The sequence below is a fragment of the Amphibalanus amphitrite genome, unplaced genomic scaffold (assembly GCF_019059575.1).
Source record: "Amphibalanus amphitrite isolate SeventyFive unplaced genomic scaffold, NRLGWU_Aamphi_draft 000803F_arrow, whole genome shotgun sequence".
NCBI lineage: Eukaryota > Metazoa > Arthropoda > Thecostraca > Balanomorpha > Balanidae > Amphibalanus > Amphibalanus amphitrite.
In genome coordinates, this window is record NW_024882297.1 from 22,272 (window position 1) to 47,109 (window position 24,838).

At 60.5% G+C, this 24,838-nt stretch overlaps 1 protein-coding gene across 6 annotated transcripts in view; it reads right to left on the bottom strand.

The window, feature by feature from the left end:
* Positions 1 to 24,838, bottom strand: part of LOC122366399 (rho guanine nucleotide exchange factor 11-like) — a 131,049-nt gene that overhangs the window by 21,329 nt on the left and 84,882 nt on the right. For all 6 annotated transcript variants that reach the window (XM_043338615.1, XM_043338611.1, XM_043338616.1 and 3 more), the window contains 2 exons: positions 8,782 to 8,902; positions 1,323 to 1,404 (listed from right to left, as the gene is read on the bottom strand). In XM_043338615.1, coding sequence (XP_043194550.1) covers positions 1,323 to 1,404; positions 8,782 to 8,902 — 203 coding nt within the window. The remainder of the gene's footprint in view (positions 1 to 1,322; positions 1,405 to 8,781; positions 8,903 to 24,838) is intronic.

Consider the following 24,838-nt stretch of genomic DNA (forward strand, 5'->3'; position numbering starts at 1 on the left):
GTGTTGCATGGGTCGTGAGAGACCGTCCCCCTGCTCCTCACTCCCCAACCAATCGAGCCACTAATCAAGAAACACCAATCAGCCGCCTCGGGCAGTTTGGCCGGACGGGCGTCTCACCAGTTCAGTTTTTGCCACGGGACGAGCTGTCGGCAGCTCAGGCCGGCTGTCAGACCCCGCCACAGACATAACCCGTCCGCAGCACTGGCGGACACAGAGTGTGGCAGGCGAACCCTGCTAACCAGGCGGAGAATACAACCGGCACCGGTAGGTCACCGCCAAAGCCAACCAGGACAATTAAAACCCAATGATCAGAGAAGCTAGGCAGCTTAAATGGCGATAAAGTAGCGTCACTGCTCCTTACTTCCCATGGAGTAACAGGTCAGAGACCCTGGAAACTGACGGATAACCCGTACCGTGTGGCGCCGGGGCCATCCACGGAAAACCGCACGTTTCTGAGCTCTCCACAACAGGGCCCTGAAAACTCCGTGTTGCACGAGCTTATAAAGGTGACAGTCTCTCCAATCCCGACCGGCCAGTGACGGCAGTGACACCTCCGTCAGCGACGGGGCGGCGTCGGGCCATTACAGTGCCGCCGGCTACGGCCACGGCGCGGGGCCGGCCGGCCGGCGCTGACAGGGCCTGATGGATGGCCTACGCGCCGGCGACACGGGCCCGCTCATCAGCGGGGGCGGGCCACACGCGGCGGCGACACCACGGGGCTCTGAGTCAGAGCCAGTCACACCGGGACGGATCCAGGTGTGAGACGACGGGTCACACGACCTCACCCGGCAGCGGCGACACTTTTAGACCGTCACCGGACGAGTCACTCGCCTCCTTTAGTAGGAGCGGCCGCGCCCGGACAAAGCGTCCGGCAGCGGCCCGCCCACTCAAAAACCGGACAAACACGGACGATTCAGCCAGTCCATTACACACAATAAGACGACCGGAAAGCCTGGCCGCCGGCAAAAACTCGTCCCTCTGACTATCCAATTTCCCAAGATGACACAGCGATTCATTCGGGATGGCCTAGAGCTACAGTTTTTGAAATGAACATAAATAAGCTGACCATTCACGAACAAGAGGGTCACTAAAAAAGAAGAGCACTAGAAGTGGAACGATTTCCATAAATAATGACCAACCATCCTATCCGGATTAACTTCACAAAGCCTATTTATATATCGCAACATCATTAGTTCGTACCTCACAGGAATTAACGATTTTATGCCACCCACCACTCCCAGTCGGGGACACATCAGCCCATTTTGCCACTCCCCAGTAAGCGATACCCCACTGCTCCCCCACACACTAGCGGCCTCACTCACCCGACTGTTGCGGTGGTCCCGGTAGCTCTCGGACCGGGTGATGGCCGTCGACGCCGGCTTCTTCCCGATCTGCGGCGGACCGCTGGAACAGACAGCAAGGACACGGTCAGCTATGAAGTGGAGACAACAGAGCACCAGGAGCTGTGGAGCTGTGCCATGAATCAACAATGCCAAGCTAGCGCGGGTTTGAATTGTGTATTGCAAGACTCCATTCATTCTTGTAAATAACGCACGTCGATTTATGCAACAACTGAGTTCAGGGAAGGTATGGCAAGTTCACGAAAGAAATGCAAAGATCGGTGAACACCGTTGAACCATAGAGGAAAAAAAAAACGCGCGAACATCCATTGCGCCACGACGCCTCAGTGCGCTGGTCGAGGGCAGCGAACATCCGGTAACAACAAACAACAAACAATATCAACAAACAATATCAACAAACACAACCACGCTTCAGTCCCACACGATACCCCACTGCCGCCCTAAACCATCCCCAATCAGTCCCATGACCCCTCCCCCATCCGCCGGTACCCACCGAACCGGCGACCTATCGGGCGAGTTCTGGGGCGGCACCGGCAGCCGGCGCCGCTGGGCCACCTCCTCCGGCTTCAGACCGTTGTGCAGCCGCGGCATGGCGCGACTGGCGGCGGCGCCGTCACGGCCGTCACCCGTCACACCGTCACGCGGCGTCACACCGGCGGCGGCGCTGTGCCCTCGGCGGCGCGTTCGGGCCCCCGCCGCGCCGCGGTTCGCACTCTCTCGCTCCGTGTTGTCACTGACACGCTGCCGCCACTGCCGCCGCGGCTCTGACTGTTTGGCGTCCCACTCAGCGCGCCGGAAGGTCTCTGGTCGGCGCGCAGCTCGCCACGATAGAGCCCGCCGACGTCACTCCCACGTTTCCTTCCGACGGAGCTGTGCTACTTCCGTCGACTGCGCTCGGACGCCACTAACGCTCGGTGATTTGGCCGGACGCTCCCAGCGAGGGGAATGACACTCTCCGAGTAGATGCGTGCTCCTAACCTGTGCAGAGGTGGGGGAGGGTTGGATGACCCGTCTGTCCCCATCAGTCCGTTTCAATCAGAAGCTTCGGCCGCCGAGCCCGATTCCGCGGTCTCTCGGCAATCCATGCCGGCGCGGCGGCCTGATCCCGTTGATCCGGTGCTCTACAAGTGGCCGGGCGGGCGGTAAGTCCGCGGAGATGGGCACGCTCGCGCCCCGCCCAGGCCCGGGGCGCGCCCGCCATTGATCGTCCGTCGACCGGCGGCCAATCAATGCGCGGCTCCACGCCGGCGGCGCACCTCTGCCGCCGGCGCCCCCTCCGACCCCTACCAAAACAAACCGACCCGGCGTCACCTAAAAGTTAAAACCAACACCCGTCAGCGGCGGCGGCCGCGGCGGCTGCCGAGCCAGCGACCGCGTCACCCACTGCGGTAGTGGGAACACCACGGGACGTCGCCGTCGTCGCTGCCAGTGGAGCGACACCGGTCCCGACCCAGACAGGGCCGCCCACTCGAGGCTCGACCGTCGCAGCAGGCCTGTCGACGGGGTCAAGCCGCCGTCGCCGCCGACGCGTCGATTAGCGTAATGGCCTTGTCTCGGCCGAGGTCCGGTTCCGGCACGGTACACGGCCGGCGCCCCGGCGGGACCGGCACCGCGTCAGGCGACCGGCGCCCGCCGCGGCCGCCGCGCACGCACGCGGAAGGCGGGTCGCCGTCCTCAGCGGAGTTGGCCAGCCGCCGGCCGCCGACACGACATCAATTACTGGCCGTACGGCCGGGCGGCGGCGGCCACACAACAGCTCCGGCCGGCGCGCCCATCTATCACCGGCGCCGCCGGAGCGATGGATCGGGCGCGGCCGGCGCCGCTCGGACGCCAGGGGACGGCGAGCCGTCCGTCCAGCGGTGCCCGGCCGCCCCTGTCCGCTCCGCCCCGGTCCTTGCCGGGTGCAGGTCTGCAATGTGCGCCCGGTGACCTGTCCAGTAAAGGTCAGTCGTTAGCATCGAACAGCGTGCACCAGACCAATCGGCCGATCGAGCGTCCGGCGGCTCTGGCGAGGCCACCGCCGCTCCGACAGCTCTGGCACAGGCGTCTTGCACATGTCTGAAAGCCGTCCAAGGGTCATGGAGAGTTCAGGGACTAAACCAGATAAAACAGTGTAACTGGCTTCATGTAGAACTCCAACATGTTGACATCAACCGGGAAACAACTCTGAAACAAGTTAAAAGCCCTGCTCTTACGAGTCTCACACGCGCCCGCATGTTTTTCTTAAAACACCTTACATACCGTCAAGCCGACAGGTGATTGCGATCCGCGATTGCGCCTGTTACCTAACCACTAACCAGTCATACCAGCCAAGCCGGCTCCATCCCGATCCGGTGGACCCATGCAGTGCTGGAAAGGCCCCAACACCGGGCCGGATGCCTAGCCAGGCGCTCTCTGCGCAACCGCTCAACTTTCTCTGTCGTCGTGACAGGGGCCAGTCGTTTCGCCAAGTTTGATGGCCGGACACATACACAATGCGGCATCCGTCATGGGATTGGCCTCAGGGAGGTTCCTATGACCCCGCACCAATGACATCGACGACGAAAGCGAATGGATTATTGACGGTAAGGGCTGACGGACAATCATTTGAAAATGTCAACAGCCAACCAATCGAGAAGGAGAGGTCAGTGCAAAATGTTAACACAAAGTAGAGCATCAGCCTTGGTTGAAAGGATCATCATTCAGCATATCGGGCAACATCTTTTCTCTTTTATGCATTTCTCGTTGCGCGTTACCACCTGTGCAATATGCACAATGCACATCACATCATTCTGGACGGAATCGGACGCCCTATTGCCTTATCACCATCTCTCCGACCTGACTGGATCTCATACAGCACTCCAGCGGAGCAGCAGGCTCCGGCGACGGTCGCAGTAGCGCGCCCGTCCAGTCGCCGAGCTCAGCCCTCGAGGTCCGTCCGTTCGCTGCCATCGGAGGGCCACCGCCCTATCAGCTTCCACAGTCGGCGCAGGATGGCACACAAAGGCTGGAGTGGGCCACGAGTGCCGCCGTCCCGAGTCGGCACACACTGCACCGAGGGAGAGAGGGGGAGGGAGCGGCGCATATCCTGCTCTGCCGCCGGCCGGGCCTCCCTGACTGACAGCGGCGCAAACATACCGCCCACGCCCGCGCCGCGCACTCCGCCGATGGCAAAGATAGCGTATTTTGCGAGGGGCGCTCACCATCAAATGCCTCTGAAAAGCAAAACGATGACATATGCGCCATAAACGTTCAACTGGGACTGCTACTGGCGCGGCTGACTCACACTGTGCGTCGTCGTGCAGCCTTTGAATCCAATCCAGCTGGCGATCAGGGACGGCCAATGGTTTGTCCATGTCCAGTGTACCCATCGGAGATCGCTGACCGGCCGACAGGGGCGAGTCGATACCGACAGGCGGCGCGGCTGGTCGGGCCGACGTTTATCGCTATTGGCAACGACACGTGCACCGCTGGCAGCCGCCGCTCGGGCCGTGTTCTGGGCCGGTCTCAGAGTCGACAGCAGCCCTGGCAGGGCCCCGCCGGCCGACCGACCGACCACAGCCAGCGGCGCCGAAAACAGTGACGCAAATCGCCACAAGTCGCTACCAGATGATGAAAAATCATTTCACCTGGGATATTAATGGAACACATCTGCCAGATTTACGAGCTTCGGAAGTTGGCCATAACAAAGCTGACAAAAATATAACGGCGCAGCTATTTGGCACGGAGAATCCACAACCTCAAGGCTACGGACCCACTCATCACAAGCCAGCCTGTCACCTCTGTCCAAAACCACCTAATGTCACCGAGCAGGCCAGCCTCAGCCGACCGACCGACCGACCCGCTGTCGTGACCGCGGGGCCGCTGGGGAGTGCTGTGCCGTCACCGCTCCCAGTGATGATGATGGATAACCCCGCCCGCTGAGCGGAGGTGCGCCCACGTCACCCGACTGTCCACTCCGGTATGACGCCACGCTGCGATCGGGGGACGCCGGGTGCACTGATCGGTCGGAGGGATGCGCTGGGTGATGTCACAAGGTGGTGAAAGGAAATGACGTGCAATGTGCATGCTGCACGGTAAAGCATGGTGATTGAGAGGAAGCCATAGACACTAGAGGGCAAAACAATCTTGAAAAACTATCGACTCGTATGTCAAACCACGAGAAACTAGTCGGAGACAAACCACCAAAGCCACTATTCTCTAGTTCTTTCAACATGGAAATCAAGTTTCACAAAACTCCGTAGCGCCATTCAGCATCACCCTAACGGCGGCGCTGATCTCCAACCAGCCCACCTCTCCCCGCCTCTGCACAGGTTCACGGGCTCCTCCGTTTGACGCCTACAGAGCACACGGAGCAAAGGCCACCGGAGCACGGGCCGCCGGAGCACAGGGGGTGCACAGAGGGTGGCACGGGGGCAGCTCACAGACAGCCGTCGGCCTACTGGCTGCCGGCGGACCGGGCTGCCGTCGAGCGGCGCCGACCGACTGCGCCTGGGCCCGGCGCCAGCGGCCGCACCGCGCGCCGACCCGAGCTCGACGGCCGGCGCGTCGATGATCGGAGAGGCTGGGGAGGCTCTGGCGAGCTTCATATGTGCGCTAGACTGTAACAGGGTGAACACACTGTTCATCAGAGGGGTGGAAAAACAGACGAGCTGTCGATGCGGTGTAGTTTCTGCCAACACTACACCACATCTCTCCACACAACCGCTAAACATCACAACACCACCCCCTGGCACCCTCCTGCCCTATGACCCCTCCCCACGGCGTCGGCCCGGCGCGGGCTATTGACGCCGTCGACAGCCGCTGACTGGTGGCCCACATGTCAGCTGGCCGGCGGCAGCGGCGCATGGCTGGCACCGGCGCGCCGCTCGTCCCGTCCCGTCCCCGGCAGCCAGCCGCCCAGCCCGAGCGGAGAGACTATTTCGGGAGAGAGCCGGCCGCCCGGGCCGATCTGCCAAAGCGCACATCAAGGCTGCACACGGCCAATGGGCGCCGCTAAATAGCCCACATAAGCGGGCCGCCAATGTCCCCCGCCGCTGGATTTAGCTGTTGTCCTAGGCGACCGGCCACCTGACGCGATGGATGGGTCGAGTCGGCCGGAGATAGACTACAAGATTACGGCAAGGTCGCGCGCTACGTCTTACCCCCGTGCACGTCACGAAACCAGACGCAATGCTACAAGAGGTTTACATAAATCCGGCAAATTTACATCCCACAGCGAGCAACTGTGATGAAAGAACATTTGCAATTGCAAAACAGGACAAATTGGCCACCCTCGCTACTAACATGCGCAACAACAGAAACAGGAATACGCTGAGCAAATTCTCGGAGGCGGACAGCAGCAATATTCCCAGCAGGCCCATTGAACACGGTCGCGCCGGCAGCGCTCCGCCGGCGCAGCGGCGCCACCCGCCGCGCAGTTCACAAACGCGCCGATAGATGGCAGGCGCGGCGGCTGCCAGTGGCCGCTCCGGCAGCCAAGGCCGGCCGGCCGGCCGGCTGTGCGGCGCGGCTACCGTGTGGGCCTGTGGGGCCATCGGCGTCACAGCCGCTGCAGGCGCGGCCGGGAGCCCCAACCCGGACAGCCAGCTGTCATAGTCGCCAGTCCGGTGACATTGAGGCCCGGACAGACGGCCCGGAGCCGCGCAGTGAGCGAGCAAACTCAATGAGGCATAAAGGCTTAGTCCGTAGAACAGCTGCTGCGTGCGGCCAGTACCCATCATAGCAGTCGAGGGACAGGGGCAAAGGCGGTCTATCATTGATACTAGCATCCGCATATTCAACACATCCCACATATTCGCCAACATTCGCACTCTCATCTGAGCACCACCGTCTCTCCGTCTGCCTATTCCTCTGTCCTTCGCCAAGTCGCCAGACCTCCAGCGCCGCCCGCCCAGGGTCCGACGGTCACTCGTCTGTGGACTGACGTCATCTCGGCTAGCACAAACACAGCCTGTTTTACCAAGTGGACTGCTGGGCCGAGCCGGGCCGCAGCGTCCAGCGCAGCAGCCCCGCACTGGAGCTGGTCGCTGGGTGTTGCGCCACTGTGCAGTGACACCCACGCCAGAGTGAAATGGTCACCGCCAGTGATAGATCGTGACGCTGACGGCTGGTCAGCAACGTCCACCGCTCCTCCGGTCGACGTCACAGCTCTGTGAATCATGGACCACCTTTCTCCAGCCTTCTCCCGAGTCCAGGATTTGAGACACACCCGGCTAAGGTGGATGAGAGAAGTATGGGCCGCCTCTGTCGGCCCCGAACACACCATATCGGATGGAAGACCAGCTGGTCAGACCTGCCGAGAGAGCGGGTCCGACGCCCTTTACTGAAGGCTTGGGTGCGGCAGAGGTTTAGCCATGAGTCGTCTTATACACTTCCCGCTAATCTATCCCTGTCGTCCCACACCATTCGGTGCTGTCATCAACAGGCTGTCATTGACGATCAACCAGTGACATTTCGTCAGAAGTGTTTCATCAGACAAACATAACCAGTTCTCCAAGGTGTCGAGCGACGTGCTACCCGGCACAGAACAGGATCTATGGTATAGGAAGAGCCGCTCAGCCAGGAGCCCGATGTCAAAAGTTACCAGAACGACGCCTGTCCGATTCCTAGATACGACTACAATGAGACAGGCAGGTGAGATTAATGGGCCCGGCATTCCTGATCACATTTTCTGGGAAAATCGCCTCGCACCAGCGTTCTGAGCCCGGCATAGCACCGACAGGAGTGGTCGGTAACCGTCCGTCAGGAATGCAAGTTTAATGCAAGCCCCGTCCGAAATTCATCGACCCCACTGCCTAGCAACATGGCGTTAGCGGGTGCCGCCAGTCAGACCCGTATATCACACGAAAGGTGCACCCCACGGCGCGCCCGGCACCCGCGGCGGCGGGCGGAGCACCCAGTCGATGTGCACATGAACCGGTCCTCTTCACATCGTCTGGAGGGCCCTCCACCCTTCCAGGAGAGCCGACCGTTGGAGCCAAGTGCCAACCCTACCACCACCCATGAGCCTATTCAGGAGGCCGAGCCCGCGTGGGTCAGCCCGTCACGGCCCGACCCAGCCCCCAGCTGCCGATCGTTCAGAGATGCACCATCGATCTCCCGGCGCCGATGTCACGTCGATATTGTCTAGTCTGGGTGTCAGATGGCAGTGGATGTGTCGGCGGCGACCCCGACAGTGACGGTGACGACAGACGACAGTCATCACCGCCGCTCCTGCTGCTGCCACTGCTGCTACATTGTATACAGTGACGACGCCAAAGCTCCAGTCGTCTGAGGGTGATAATGATGGTTGAATTTCTAGAAGTCCCGAGATGCAATATTCATTAACTCCCACCGGCCGTCTGTAGAAAATGAAGTCGAGCCGAAGCTGTGGACTGAGAAGGACGCTGCTGAGGGGAAGAAGGTCACCCAGGAGGGGAAGGTCAACAGGGCCACTGACCTGTTGGTGGAGCCGACGTCGGCGCCGTCGAGCGGCTCGTCGCCGCGCCGCTCATCCTTTTCTGTGACTGTGTCTGGTCGCCGCTGGTCGGGCCGGCCGCTCGCGGGGACTGCCCGGTCACCTGTGCAGACAGGGAGACAGGTCAGTTGGGGTCACATAGGGAGGTCATGTCACTTGCATAATGCATAATAAATATATATATTCGGAGATTAGCAGAGATTTTCACAAACATGAGACAGGTCAGGTGTTTGTACGCACAAACGAAACAGATTTTAGCTCTTTGCACAATGCACATACAGGACACGACAAATAATGCAAACAAGAAAAAAGGTCATCAATCTATTTAAGGAAATAGGGTTATGACACAGATACTGAAGCACGCCTATTGTTTGCACGACCCGTAGGCTTCATTGCTTTTACATAACTACTCAAACTAATCAATTCATGTGACCTCTTTCCACACCAGACCAGGTTCAAGCGCCCATTGATTTAACACTAATCCTCCCCTTCCCTCCCTCAACCGGACAGTCACACAGGGTATCGCCTGGACCACGCCACCTCGCGTGAACACCACCTAAGCGGCGCTTCGTCCAGCTTTAGTCCATGTGAGTCTCCGTGTGATTATCATGCAGCCGGCGAAACACCGCGAGCAAATAGAGACCAGCCGCTTCTAGCCAGAAGAGAACGGCAAACAGGACACGGTATACACGACCACCCTGTGTCAGCCGAACGCGGCCCGACCCGCCACCTTCGACCCACACAGTCATCAGCAGAGTTTTTGTCGAGTTCAGACCGAAGGCCAGTGACGGCTTCAGCAGGGCATAAATCTACGCCAAACGTCATACTTCGCAGGAAGGAAGACATTTGTTACGAATTTATCTTATTATTCCTGGATGCCATCTCACAGCCGCAGCGTTCGACAGAAATATCTGCCGATCTCTAACTGACCTACTTCCACGCTTGATTGGTTTATTTGTGATTTAATCGCGTGCCTCTGGGTTCGCGCATTCCTGCACGGTTCGATTTTAGTGTTCCCTGCGGATCCAATACGTCAGCAGCTAGCTGCCGGTCACGGTGGTGAGTTCACGGCCGATTCTGTATGCCGTGAGAGACTCTCCATCCGTCCGTTCCCGTGAGGCCCCGGCGCCGGTCCGGGCCGGTCCGTTACACGGTCTAACCGGGCCGCGCCGCGCCGTACCGTTTCGGGGGACCAAGCCGGCGCCGGTGGGACGCTGCTCGGCGGCGCGTTACTCCGTGCCCGACTGAGGATGCCGCCTGTCCGCCGGCGCACGCCATCCGGCGCATCAGTACGCCATCGGCGTCATCGCCGCCATCAACGCTATCATCACCACAACATAAGCCGATCAAAGCTGGCGCACAGACGGCTACTAACGGTGGCCGGTGGACACTGGGCAGTGGACGGCAGGCATTGGACAGTGGACACTGGGCAGTGGAATGTGCACAGTGGACAATGGGCAGAGGGTGGTGGACGGTGGGCGGTGGGTGGAGGACGTTGGTGGGCGGTGGGAAGTGCAGAGTGGGGCAGCTCCGTTACCACGGTTCCACCGGCGCGGCGTGGCGGCGTTAATGAGGCAAACGGGCTCTAAACGAGCCGTAACTCGCCGCCCACGCGATATTAGTTCCCATGACCGTCTGCAGGTGCTCATCCACACCGGGACTAACTCATATCAGACATACCTCGGCACTAGCACCAGACAGTTTTCCCGTAAGCCTCGTCCACTGCCAACGGCGTGGGACTAGTGGTGAGTACTGAGAAGCCCGCACAGTCCGGCCACCATTCCGCCTCGTCACCCTGTTCTCGGTAAAAAGGAGTCTCTCTTTCACCCTCCAGTGGCGCCGGCGCCGGCCACTCTACAAACACGCAACGTTGACGGAGACGACGAACAGTGAACACCTCAAACACGGTCCGGCAGCGGCGGGCCGGGCGGGTTTGGTCAGTCATCGCCGGGGCGCGGCCTTGGAGGCTGAGTCACGGTAAACTGTCGCCGCCGCCGTGTTATCATGGCCTTCGGTAACCGAACCCCTGCTGCTGCTGGCTGGGTCTCATCATACATGTGCAGCAGATGAGCTCGCTCCGAGTTCCACACATGCCCGCAGCGAGACCTCCTTTCATATACCCCAGACCGGTTTACTCTATCGCTCACATAACCCAGCCATACAATACCGACAAACCACGTCACCCCGGGCTAACACCCGGCACAGTCCCACCCGCTACGTCGCACAAACTCCCGGTAACCGCCCCGGCAGCACACCTTCAGCACACCATGGCACACGTTCGCGTCGTGAGCCGGATATCGCTGAGTCGCCGCGGTGGAGACCGCAAACGGCGCTCGGTGGCACGCCAGCGGCATGCACGGGTTCGTTGGCCAAATATTCATACTGAGACTCGGGACACAGACCGAGGTCGGTGACAGCAATTTTCAACAATCGCTGGCCGTGATTGTTCGGGTTCACTGAGCATAGGCGCATAAAAATACCATCAGTAACAGCGAATCAGTCCGTCGAACCCACACCCGACCAAGCGGCGTCCCTAGCTCTGAGCGCCAGCCCACGCCCCTCAGCACCCCACCCTAACAAAAACCGAGCGGTGGGGGACGCCGCCGTCACCCCGTCGGCCCGACACTGCAGAAACGATAAATCTCAGTTGCGCAAGGCACGGGGCCGGCTCGGGGGGTGTCGGGCTCTGGGGTGTAGGAGGGTCGAGCCCTGGGGTCGAGGGGGCGCGTCGGATGCGGTTCCTGATAGCTGTGTCGGCCGGCTGCAGCGCTGCGCCCCCGCTGACAGCCTAAAGCACCAACAGTGTCGACAGCCGAGCAGGCAGTTAGGTCACCAGGTCCGGCGCCGTCTAAACACGGTGGCGATATGGCGCGCAGGGCTGTAACGGCAGAGGTGTTAGGCTTGGCTGAACAGCCAGCCCGAGATACCATCAACCCTTGGTCCCGTGACGTCCCCCGTAGAAGACTAGCTACATACTCGTATTGGGCTCACGACCGGCTCGGCTGTGAGTGTTTAGCGCCGTGCGCGAGGTGAAATTCCTGCATATTTCCAAACCAAACAAAAGAAATTGCGCTAGCTTGCAAATCATCAGGCTTTAAAAAAAGCTAAATGTTTGCAAAGGCAGCTCTGTCAGGCGAGACGGAGCGCCACATCTTATTCAATGACAGGGTTCGCGACACTGGCGGATGCTGCTGCACAGACACGCAGCCTTTAGCAACTGGAGAGAGATGTGGAGTCACGACTCAGGGTCGCTGCAACAAACACACCTTGACCAGACATCCGGTGTCGTCGGCCAGCCCTGAACACCTCGGGGCGCACAACAGGGACATTTGCCACGCCACTGGAGTCGCCGGCGGAGCACGCTCCTCTCTTGATCGTCTGTCACCGCCAGCCTCCTGCCGTGCACGCGTACAGAGTTCGCCTACTAAATACCCGACTAAATCATCCCCATCCCCACCGTGCCGTATCGGGGACGGTCGTGCCTCGCCGCGACCACAACCGGCACCTGGGAATGCCAGAGCCGTGCTCGCCACAGCGATGGCCAATACGAGTGAAACGAACCGCTCGCCAACCGCGCGGCGCTGCATATCGAGTCCAACCGCGGTCGCCGATCCATCACACTCAGCTCGGGAGCGGGGACGCCAGCCGCCAGGTCCCGCTATGTGCGGGCTCTGAGACCGACACGCCGAGCCCGCGCAGCTCGCGGTCGGACCGCCCCTCCGCGCGGCGCCGGCGGCCGCTGCGAGTCGGTAATCACTGCTCGGTATGCGGCAGCGTCCTTGGTTCTGACGTGGCCAGAGATGAGTCACAGCGTCTCGGTCATACCATGCGGTAGGATGTTCCAACAGAACACCAGTCGCAGAGAGGAAGGCTGATTGGTGACGTCAGTAAGACATCGGGGTATATTACCACAGCAGTCACATAACACATAAACCCCAACCCAGTCCCTCCGTTCAGACCAATGGCAGCCCGAGACCATCCCGGCCGTGTGCACTGTGCAGCCAGCAGCGAGCAGCTTTATCCTGCACTGTATACAGACGGAGACCCGGACCATCAGACCGACAGCCGTCCGCAGCCGCGCTCCAGCCGGCTGTATATTTAAATAACATCGCCCCCTTTAGGACCACCACCTCGCCAGGCTCGCGGCCGGCCGATGAGAAACAGAACGACCTAACGGGAGAGGCAGACTTTCGGAGTCCGGTCCCAGTCCAGGCACGTATCCGCAGACGTGAAAATCACTGCCTGCACACCCACGCGGGCGGAATGATACAGACGCTGGTTCCAAGCACGTTCACAACGGCCGAACAGCGCCGACAATGGCTCCCCTGTCGGCTCGCTGTGGTAAAACCACGGCTCGCGCCCGGTTCTGACAGCTAGGTGGGTGTCAGCGCCGGTTCGTCCGCTGACAGCCGCTGCCCACTGAGCGCCGGGAGCTGATATCAGCGACAGGGTGACGTGACGCGCCTGACCGGCTCTCCCCTCCTCTGGGAACCACCCCCAGTCGCCTCATACGGCGGGTCTGCACGGGTCGGTCGGGACGGCCGCGGCTGTTCCCGGGACCCGGTCAGTGACGTGGTGCGCCGCCGGCGGCGGAAGGCAGTCCAGTCACTGTTCCGGTGTGATGGCGGCGGCGGTGTTACAGTGGAGCCGACACGCCACATCCCGGCGGGCCAGCTGCACAGCTGCGGGAAAACTGCGCCTCCGTCTCTGCCCTTCACCCGCTCGTACCCATCCAACCCAACACGCCAGGGTCGGGCCGACCCGGACACCATCAGAGAGGCTCGCGCTCGATAACATCGACACCGTCCCACTCAGCGGCACGAGCGAACGACCGATGTCACCGTCCGTCCGCGGCTCGTCTCCATCGATCGTGACCTACCCCTGACGTGTCATAATCAGGATATCCACTGCAATCAGTGTCAGTACATATTCCAGCGAACCAACTCGACGATCACTCACCGAGTTGTTGTCACATCCTACTCCGAATGAAAGACTCATCAGCCCGCCCTATTACCGGCTTGGTAGAGTAGAAAAGGGCGTGCCCGTGACCCGAAGCAAAGCTCTGATTCGAGCGACCGCTTGCACATCGACCCGGCGTCGCTGAGTCACCGACTGGCTTGTGACACGGACCAAGACCACCCCGCGGCGATTACTGGAACAGGCGCAGCCCGCCGCTTCGCCGGCGCCACACACCCGCTGTCTCTCAACGTATACAGACGGGCCGAGTCCGATATAAGACCGCTGTTAGCAGAGCGTAGCGAGCAGAGTTGAGTCCATGTGTAAGGGTTACTAAGGGCGTCTCGTCGTATCAGGCTTACGAAGGGGCGCCGTGTGAGAATTACGAAGAAAAATGCCGTCGTGGATTTACGGATAGCTGTGTTGCCGTGTAGGCGTTACGGAGGCTAGTGGAGCTATGCTAGGGTTACAAAGTGCTATGATCCCGCCGTGTTAGGGTTACGGAGCGCGCCGTATAGCCGTCGTGTTGGGGTTACCGAGGGCCACCGGTGCGCAGTATCGACCGGCGGCGTGTGGGGCGGCCCTCGCTCCGTACCACCTGCCGCCGTTCGAGCAGCGCCCGTACAGCAGGGGAGCCGCCGGCTGTGGGGCCGCTTCGGCACGCCCCACGGTCACACCGGTCGGCAGATCGATTAGGGTACCTGGGCGGTGCTGAGTCGGCGACAGACCCCGCCGGCCTCGTCGTTCCGATGATCCACCGTCCCCGCTGGCTCGTCGGCCATGGCCAACTGGTTAGCGGTTATCCACGGTCCCATCGGCCGGGCCAGCTCGCACAGCCGCGGCCGCTGACAGGCCGCCACAAAAGATAACACCATATATTTATAGACATCCGGTCGGCGGCCACAGCTCGTCGAGCTCGGGGAGCGTCCCCGGCTGTCAGTGGGCCGCCGAACGGAGTCCCCAGCCGGGTGCCCTACGAGCGCGACCCTGGCGCTGCCCGGACCACGACACGGCTCGATCCGGCCGATGGAAAAACTCGCGCCGAGCCGCTCTGAAAATAGGCCTCATCATGACGTCACAGCGTGGCGCTGGGGCAAAAAGGAGGACCGGTCGACGGGCCGGCGAGGGGTGCGGCCGGACCGACCGCCGCGCCGCTGCCGCTGGAAACGACCTCTCACTGCGCTCACCGTAACCGGAGTCACCTCCAGCCCGGTGAGAGCGCGCCGAGGGCCGCTCCGTGCGATATATATCGGGGGAGAAGCGGCGTGTGCCGTGTACCGCTGCAGTGAAACGGTGCAACGGTCCGTCCGCCCCTGGAGGCACGTCTGATATCCATGTCTGATATCCGCCGTAGCCTGTGAACGGCCGCCCGGGGCGGAGAGCGCTGCAGCGGGTACCTCAAGCCCTATATACCGGGCACCTGATCGGTGTCCCAACTGACCCACAGTGCCGACTCACGACCAAGCGGACCGGTTCGTGACTAAAGACACGCGAGCACGCCGCGACCTCACGGCACACACCCCGGGTATGTCTGCGATTCAGCACCGTGACTGACAGAGAGAGACGGCAATCCCACTGCCACGTGGCGCGCACCGCGCAGCGGCGGGTGCTGCAGGCGGTGCCGCACCGCGGGCCGCTCCAAACAGCACTGTGCAACGTGCGGATGACGTCATCCAGCGTCGATTGGACGACCATCCGGGTACGCCCACTGAAAACAGCGGAGGTCAGAGCGGAACCAGAGCGCCGCTCTGCCCCACCCGAGCGAATGTAACAGTAACTCGATCAAATCGCTACAGATTAGGTACGGCTTGAAAATCGAAAAAATCACTACAGATGACGACAGGCCGTACGGATGCTATGGAACCGAGGTGATCTAGATTCTAGACGGTGGCGAGATGAGATGAGTTCCGACTACAGCCGTGATCTGCCGACGGAGCTGATGAATGAGGTGGGCGGAAACGAGGCCGGTAAACTGAGGCGATCGCGGAATCGATTCGTCTGTTTAGTCGCTCGCCACCGACGCCACAAACTAACATCAGAGGTGAGAGGGAGTATCAATCGGGGAAAAGGGGAGGGGCGCTGGATTCAGCGGCGTAGTTGTCCGTCAACAACTGGCCAAATCGCGCAGAACCATGTCCCGGTTCCCCGTCGACAGTGCATTCACCCTTGAGCAGTCTTGTCCTGCCCCGTCTTGGACACCCGCTGAGAGCTGACAGACAGCGCGTGCATACAGTCAGACAACCGGCAAAAAACCCGCTCGGAATGTGGCCTCAGCCAATCCGGGATCACGGCACTGCGGGCGGCCCCAGCGCCCGACCCAGCCTTGAACCGGCGCGCGGTGGGGCGCTGTTTCCAAACCGCCTATCACCAGCCGTCTGAGACTCGGTGGGGAACGGCGAGGCTCACGGAACCACCGACACGGTAAACAGCGGGGTGTCTCCCGTCGAGAAGCAGCGACAGCCACCAACACCGACGGCGGTTACGTCGGCGGCGACGGCGGCGCGCCGGGCGTGCAGTGGCGCGCGTCGCCCCTCCACCACAGACGCTAACAGACGCCGGCAGACGTAAACGACTCCGGCCCGACACGGTGGGCGGCCTCGTTTGGGCCCAGAGGAGTACGGAAAGTCAGCCCAACCGGGCCTCAGGGCAGTGGGAGACAAGCGGGACCCATCGGTGACCGCGCACTCAGCGGCTGAATGGACTGACAACGGCCGGCCGGCGGGAGGTCTCTCGTCACCACCCGCCCGCGCCGCGCCGCCGGCAGTCCAAGGCCAATTTACGCTAACAGAGCGGCCACTTGTGCCGCCAGCAGCGGCGGCGCCACGCCGTCAGCCGGAACGATTAGGCCGGTGCGCCGCGGCGGTCGGCCGGCCGGCCGGCTGACCGGCAGCGGTGCCAGCTGTCAGCTGGCAGCCGTCTCATGAGCGGCCGCCAGCCGCGCCAGCCGCTGAAATCGGCCCGCCTGTGCGGCCGGCGCGTATCGGCACAGCCGGCCGGAGGCGGCAGACGCGTCCGGTGGCCGGCGCGGCGCCACTGTGAAGTCGGACCTCCAGCTTCCTGGTGGCCTCGGCAGGGGGTCTGAGTCACGGGCGGGCGCACCCGTCCAGCCGGCCTCGTCACCCACCCACCGGCGGCCGCCTCTCTCCGTGTGACCGGCCCGCCGCGGCAGCCACCGCTCCCATGGGCGGCAGGCTGCAGCCGCCGCCCGCAGCCCGCACGGCCACCGTGCAGGCGGACAGCGCCCCCTGGCCGCCGCCGTTCTGCAGGCACGCCCATCCGGGCCAACCCAGCACGGTGGGCGGGGCGGTGACCGACGGCAGTTCACCCACGTCAACTCTCCTAACCTCCTGCCTTACCTGCTCTCCGTCCTGGTGTAGAGTCGGTGACATCACGCCCTCCGCGCTGCTTCTGCTCCTTCTTTGCCTTGTCGAAGGCCTTCTGACTGGCTCGCTCAGACGCCTTCTGCGCCGCCTTCCGCTGCCGTCTGTGCTGCAAGCGCTTATCCTTCATTTTATCTCCGCCACCCTCTTTGTCACGCTTCTCAGCGGCCTGATCTTTGCCATTCGGCGTCTTCTTGTCACCCTTCTCATGCGCATAGTCAGGCGCGCTCTTGGTCTTCCCCAGCAGCTTTCTGCTCTTTTCGAGCGCCTTGACTTCGATGCACTGCGAGGAGCGTCGCTTGTGCTCGCGGTTGTTGTTGCGGTTGACGCACTCCTCGCAGATACACATGCTGCCGTCAGCCTCCTCGGGCGCTTCCAGGAGGTTCTCCAGCGAGTAGCGCTTGGTCAGCAGTCGCTCCTGCGCCGAGCCGGGACTGACGGACGGCGGCTCACGCCGATCTGACTTCAGTCTCAGTGACGGCATGCGGATCGGGATGCGGGAACCAGCGGCGTTCACCGGCGACACTACACGCTCGGGAGGTGAACGCACGCCGTTCGGAGGAGGCCGGATCTTGGTGCCGGCCCAGAGCGGCGCCACACGCGCCTTCTCGGCGTTAGCGTTTAGCGCGCCCGAGGCGATGGAGCGCGGCAGCGTGCCGCTGAGACCCAGGGTGCTGGTGGCGCGGGTCAGCCGCTGAAAGGCGCCCGGTCGAGGCGGCGCGACCTGTGGCCGCTCGCTGGTGGAGCCGGATCGCAGGGTTCGGTTCGGGTCGAACTTGAGGTACTGCCATTCCTGGACCACACGATCGTCCAGATCCGAGGCAGATCGACGGAAGAGCGTGTCGCGCTTCTTGCGCAGACGGTCACTGAGCGTGGAGATGTTCATCATGACCATTGTCGCATCGTCCGTGGAAGCAGAAGGTACACGACAGACTCACACACGCACACTCGCCTCTCACCCGGCGCGCTCACCCTGCGTGAGGCGCTGACGTCACTACCAGACTCTACACAAAGGACGGCGGCCCAGCCCCGCGTCCGGGGACGGTCCACAGGGACGGCCGCACCGCGCAGCTCTCCACCAAAGGTCAGTCACCGCCGCGCGGCACCCACAAAACACCACCACCTCCTCTCGCGCCGTCCAAAAAACCTCGGCGCCGCTCAGTGGCCCCAATTCGGCTCTCACTCGAGCTCCACTGTATACCGTCGCCGCTCCGACTGTTTCACCACCGTCACAAACACTCACTAACACAGCGCACGGCGGGCGCGCGACTGCTGCGGAGGCCGGTCGCTGACTGGGACCGCTCGGCGGGCCGGACCGGGCCGCGCGGCGGCAGCCGCGGCGGTGGCGTGCGGGCCGCCCGGCCGGGCTGTGACTCACCGCCGCTCCGCACGCCGCTTCCGGCCGCCCGGCCGCCCGCTCTCTCCCCGGCACACACTCGCACGCCGTCCGCGACCACTGTCGTACCGTCGGCCCGCTGGCCGTCAGTTGACCTGCCGCCGCGCCGACTGTCGGTGCGTCGCCACCGGGACCGCCCGGCTGCAGCGCCGCGTGCCAGCCGCCCACGTGACTGGCGAGCGTCGGCAGCGGCGGACGGCTACCGTCGTGACCGACGACCGACCAGTTTCTGTTTACGCTGCAGGGGGGGGGGAGGGGGTCGAGCCGTTCGTCGAGCGGTGCGACGAGCGGCGAGCGAGCGCAGTCGAGGCCAATCGGAGCGCTACCCCGCAACGCTGCAAAACAAAGCTGCGGGCGCCGCGCCGGCAGCGGCGGCGGACGGGTTAGGGAGGCGGCGGCAGCGGCGGCCAGCTCCAGCGTTACTGAGTACAGTGTACGCGTCGCGTCACAGACGGCGGCGCAGTCAGCTGGCGGGTGCGACGGGCAGCGGCGCTCCAAGGCCGCGCGCTGCGTTCTCACGACACGGCGCTGGTACGCGGCCCTGGGGCACGGCCGGCGGCCCTGGGGGAGCTTCACGCGCCGCTGCTCCGGCCACGGCCGACGCCCTATCCGCCACTTCCCGGTGGTCGACCGTCGCCGGTTGGACAGATAGCTGTTCCGGTGACCGGACGTTGAGCAGCGAGCGCCCGGCGCCGCTGGCGGAGCTGCTCCCCCGCGGCGCGCGCTGCAGCCGCCCCTGCGGCCGCCGACATTCACCAGCTTACCCTCGCTGATGGCGGCCGAGACACATGTGGTCGACCGGCGGCGGCGGCAGCCGGTCCGCAGCAGTCTACAGCCGGTCAGCAGCGAGCAGCCAGCAGCAGCCCGGCACGCTAGGCTCGCCCGGCAGCCAGGCAGACCGCTGCTCGCCGGCCCGTCGCTCACCCGGCCGTGACCGAGCCAGTCGCTCGCAATGCACCGCGAAACGAGCGGTGATAGGCGGCGCCGGCGCCGGCGCGGCGGTCCCGTTCACGGTAAAGACGGAGTAAACAGTCGACGGCACGCCTCCCCTATCCGTCCCAGACTCAGCGCCGCTCTCCGATAGAGATCCCGGTCGGCGCTGATAGGCCGAGATGGGACTGGAGCCGCCGCTGGGTTTGGGCCCAGTCCGGCGCCGACCAGCCAACCCGTCCCGTCCCGCGTGGGACAAACAAAACACGGCCCGCTGCGACTGACGTCAGCTTGTGTAGGTGGCAGCACCGGCGCCCGGGGCGGGGTGGAAGGGTGGGGTTGCTCAGCGACAGCAGCCGCGCGCCCGGCGAGCACCGACCGTTGATTTATCGCAGAAAACAGACCCATTTTACAGCGCCTTTCATGTGTGTTGACAGTCAAATAATCGTGCATCCTGAGGTCGGAGCACGTCGAGGCGCAGCGGGCCGGGGTCAGCCAGCGAGAGCCGCCGCGCTGCCGCTGAGCGGTGTGGTCCTGTTTATATCCCAGCTATCTGTGGCTGGCCACCTCCCCTGGCTGCACCCCGGCCACTGTATATTATGATCGGCCATCAGGCCGGGTGGGGGCCACCGGGGAGGGTAGAGGGGAGGGTCAGCCCCTGCCGCCCAGCAATGAACGGGTGATGATCACCAGAGTGACATATCGCGGCGTCACGGCCGTAGGCTTAGAGGCCATCGCACGACCCAAAGGATGTCAGGTAATTCGTTCGGATATACAACAAAGCAGCATCTGCTTTTGTGCAGATTAACCAGACAACTGGAAAACACGTTCATGTCGATGTAGACAAATGTTGATCCAGTATAAATGGGAAGGAAAGCAGCACACACTCGATTTTCGCCATGAAATCCCATCGGCAAATACTGCCTGCTGTTAGCGTTATATCAATCTGAGGCCTGTTTCACTAAAAACTTGTATTTACAAGTGTTTGTAGTTTACAATTCATAAGTATTTTTACCAACTACGTAAAAACCGATTTCACTAAGCTTCATCGCCAGTGGCACCTCCGATAAGAAAATGTTTGCAAATTAACTTGTAAACAGTAAAATTGTTTTTAATCAAGAACTATAGCATGTTAAAGATATTGCTTCTTTGTATCAAATATTGTCAAGTATTTATGTCAAAAGCTGCCTAATTAAATTATAAATAATGATGCTGTTGGAAAAAGATATAAATGATACTTCACATTGTCCTATCATTGAAAGAAAATAACACGCAAAACTTTTGACAGCAGAAGACTGTTGAATGCAATTATGGCGCACGAATGACAAAACATGACGATATTTTAATACCGATTATTTTGCTTCTTAGGGTGTGTGCTAAGTAAAAATTGAGTATGAAACGACTGAACAAAGCAGAGTTGTTCTAAATATATGACTGTTTTGCATTATTGCACAAAAAGTATCAAAATTCCGAACGTCAGGACCACTGGAATTTCAGGTTTGTAATTACCATGTTTCTTTCAAGTTTCTGGTCTTCGTGAAACAGAAAGCTTGCGATTCCCATGTTTTCTAGCAAACTTTTTCTTGTAAAAAAGTTTGCAAATTTTAAACTCAAAATTCATGTTCAAAGGTTTCGTGAAATCCAAATCTCAAATGTTGGTAATTATTTCTTGTAAACTCAAGCTTTTTCTTTGTAAATACAAGTTTTATTTGTTAGTGAAACAGGCCTCAGATGTGTCACTGCACTGCACTGTTACGAAATCATCTAAGCATTTTGATGAAAAAATATTTTCTTCTTGGGCAACCACCTGAGCTATCAAAAGACTCAGCCACTCAAAAAACACATTAGAGCCTAGAGGTAGCATATTCAATCGTCATCGAAGCAGATGGAACCACCTTCGAACAAGAGTCACCCAGCAAAGCCGACACAACAAATAAACGAACGGCATACCTTCGGCCCAGGTCGGTGACAGCTGACAAGAGCGAGGACAGCCTGCGAGCACACTCACCGCGAGGACACCTCAGGGGGGGACAGCCGATCGAGGACAGCCCGGCGAGGACTGCTACACGAGGACAGCCGCCAAGGTAACACGACGAGGACAACGGTGATGCGTGACGCTGTACCGTGACGCCGGCACCGAACCGTGACGGTCGCATAGTGACGGTTCGGCACCGTTACGAAACAGGAGGCACACAAAATACACACACCAACCGGTGAGTGTATCGAAGTCTGTCCTGTTGCTGCCCTGTTCTGATCAGCATCAAATTGGCACATTGGCATCTGCCAATGTTGACGTAGGCCACGCCCTGACAACACTAACAAACATCTGTGTGCTGTCAGCCCTCCCGACCAGCTGATACTGCAGACCAGAATCGAAAACCGCCCGGTAGCCTGTGGCATATCGGCAACGTTTACACTGCTAAAATCAGACATTGCCCTGACTAATTCCATTTAACAGCAAATAAGACAGATTTCATTCGTCCCTCCCCTTCAGTCAGGAGGACAAACATCCCATCTTAGGCCCTTACGTCTGCAGTTGCTGGAAATAATCGGCCGATATTCGAACAGCCTTGCAGTTCAGTTCTGCGCGCCGCTCCTCTCCCATGCCCCCCCCCCCCCCCCGTCCCCTCCACCGCAGAGGCCACGCTGGCTCAGCCGTGCAGGCATGGTGCAGCAATGCACCATGATGCAGCGAATGAAATGCCACTGCACGGACGCCCAATTTGAACTGAGCGCGCGCAGTGGCCCAGCGCCGCACCCCACACCGTCCGCTGGTCAATGCGGGGGCCGTTGGACCCGTGCTGCGTGATGACGGGAAGGGAGGGGGGAGGGGCTGTCCCCGGGGGATGGGTCGGAGTCAGGGGTGGGTGAGTCACACTGCACCTCACCTGGGGCCGACACTGGCCACCTGGTAGGGTGGGGAGCCGGGGGAGGGGGCGGACAGCACGGTCGCAGTGGGCGGCACGGCGCGGGCCACGCGGCGGCAGTAATGTGTTGCCGAGGCCTGCGCCAACGATAACAGTGGCGACGCGTCCGACGCTGGGTGACAGACGACCGCCGGGCCATGAATGGTCCGCCCACCAGGGACTGGGGCGGGGGGGGGGGGGGCGGGGGAGAGCAAGAGCAGCCGGCGGACAGCGCTGACAGTAGAAGAATGCTCCGGATAAAATATGTTTTATCAAATATCTCACATACCACCGCTATTAATTCATTTGTGTTACTTCATTACAGTACAAGAAACAATAACTCCAAGCATGACTGGCATCCTGCCAGTGGAATGCGCCGGTCATCTCTGTTCATTCATACCATCTTATCTACAAAATCATTGCAGTCCCAAAAACAACTCACTACCAGAGCTACAATAATCAACACAGCAATCCGACGCCGGTAGCACTGAGCCCTGACACCTATCTCGAATAACCTACACAGTACACAACAATCAGAGTCGATCTCATCGACCGATCGACCACCCAGTTCACCCCTCGGTGTCATGTTACCCGGTGATTTACCTAACCGAGCAGTCAACTCACTACAGTGCTACATCGATAAGTTCAGCGCGATACACATGCGTCAGGTGGCCGAGGTAGCTCACATAAATCACGCCACATCGACTCAATGCCAACTGATATATGCGGAAAATACCACACAACTGGTTCACGACAAAGCTGCCCGGCGCCGTACGATATTTCCTTGTCCTCATGCCCTTCTGAAAGCCAGGCTAGTGCACGATTATTGTGCAAACGATTACAGATAGTGAAGGGTAGGTTCAGGACAGTGCGCTGCTGAAACTGGATCGTTGCGTCACATCACGATGGTGGGTAATGGGTATCCGTGCCGAACCGCACAAAGTTCTCAGCACGGCGTATCTGCCTGACATACCGTCACCGTCCCTGCTCCGTTATAACAGGACCGGCCCCTCGCGAATCGCGATGGAGCCGCCACGGCGCAGCGAGCTTGAAGCGGCCTCTGGGACCCCAGCGGCCACGTCCCCTCCACCTCATCACGGTATACATTATGCCCATGTCCCCATCTACCGGCCGCAGCGAGAAGCTTCACTGGCCGATCAAGACGCCGCCTGGCGGGAGCTGCAGCAACTAACAACCACCCGATTGGCCGCCAAGGAGCGACGACTGTGCGAAATCTCCGGCGAAATGATCTAACCCGAGGTGTCGGGGACCCAAAATATCACACAAACCTCCTGTCCTATCGGTAGCGGTGAGATGTCTGACGACAATCTACTTCGTACCCAGATGTCAGCACAATCGCAGAAAGGCTGACCTGGTGCAACAGCCCTGTATGACATTTGCAGTATCGGAGGGGCGGGGAGGGAGAGTTCCAGTCAGTGACTCACTACCCCCCCCCCCTTGCACAGCACGTCACCGTGCCAGAGACGCAGTTGGTCCAGCCTTGAGGGGCGGCGGCAGCTCAGCTGTATCTCACTGATCGGTGACTCAGCCAGCCGAACTGTCCACAGACACTGGACGGTCACAGGCGGTGGAAAGCTGCAGTCCCCGCGGCGACTCTGAGTCACGGTGATAATTTAGTGCTACGCTGACGTAACTTAACGAAATATTTTCGATGATTATCTATGTCAGATAGCATTCCTGGCTCAGGCTATCGCTAGTGTCAACTGTCATTTGTAGCATTTTTCTAAGAGACGATTTTTAATTTTATACATTCTGAGGACGGTATAAATTAATCGGGATATGAAAACTGGCAGGTTCACAATAGAGCCACTTAAACATTTTCCTGAGTGCGCTCCTGATCAAAACATTACGACAGAAAAGTCGCTAATCCTCCAACACCCATAAAATCGACTTCTGATACGAGGACCAAAAATCGAGGAAACCATCAGAGACCTTTCAATGCGACATTTAGTACCGAGCCATAGATATAAAAACTACTAAACACACCACCAATGTTCTGTTAAAATCTGACACATGTCTGCACCACCAGTACAATGCATGACGTAAGTCGCGGTGACTACACGGACCTACCCTGGCCGCCCGCTGTCAGCGGCGGGCTAGGATCGGTCTCGGCAGACTGCAGCTCTAAATGATCGCTCCAGTGCCCCTCTGCACTCTGTCGCCCGCCCGTCACGGCTGATGACCCGGGGGTCGGAGGGGGGGGGGGGGTGAACAGCCCCTCGGGGGTCCTATCAGCCGCAGAGTCGTCGGTCCTTGTCCAATCAATGCCCACACGTCTTGGCCGTGGCCGTCTCTGAGGAGTTGCGGTGGGTGGTTGTAGATGGCGCTGAGGTAGAGCGAGTGGATCTCGGCGGGCCGGCTAGTTCAGGGCGGTGACCACTAGAGGGCAGTCGCAGCAGAAGCTGTATGCTTCTCGAGGGACCCAGTTTCAGATTAGATTCAAACTCACC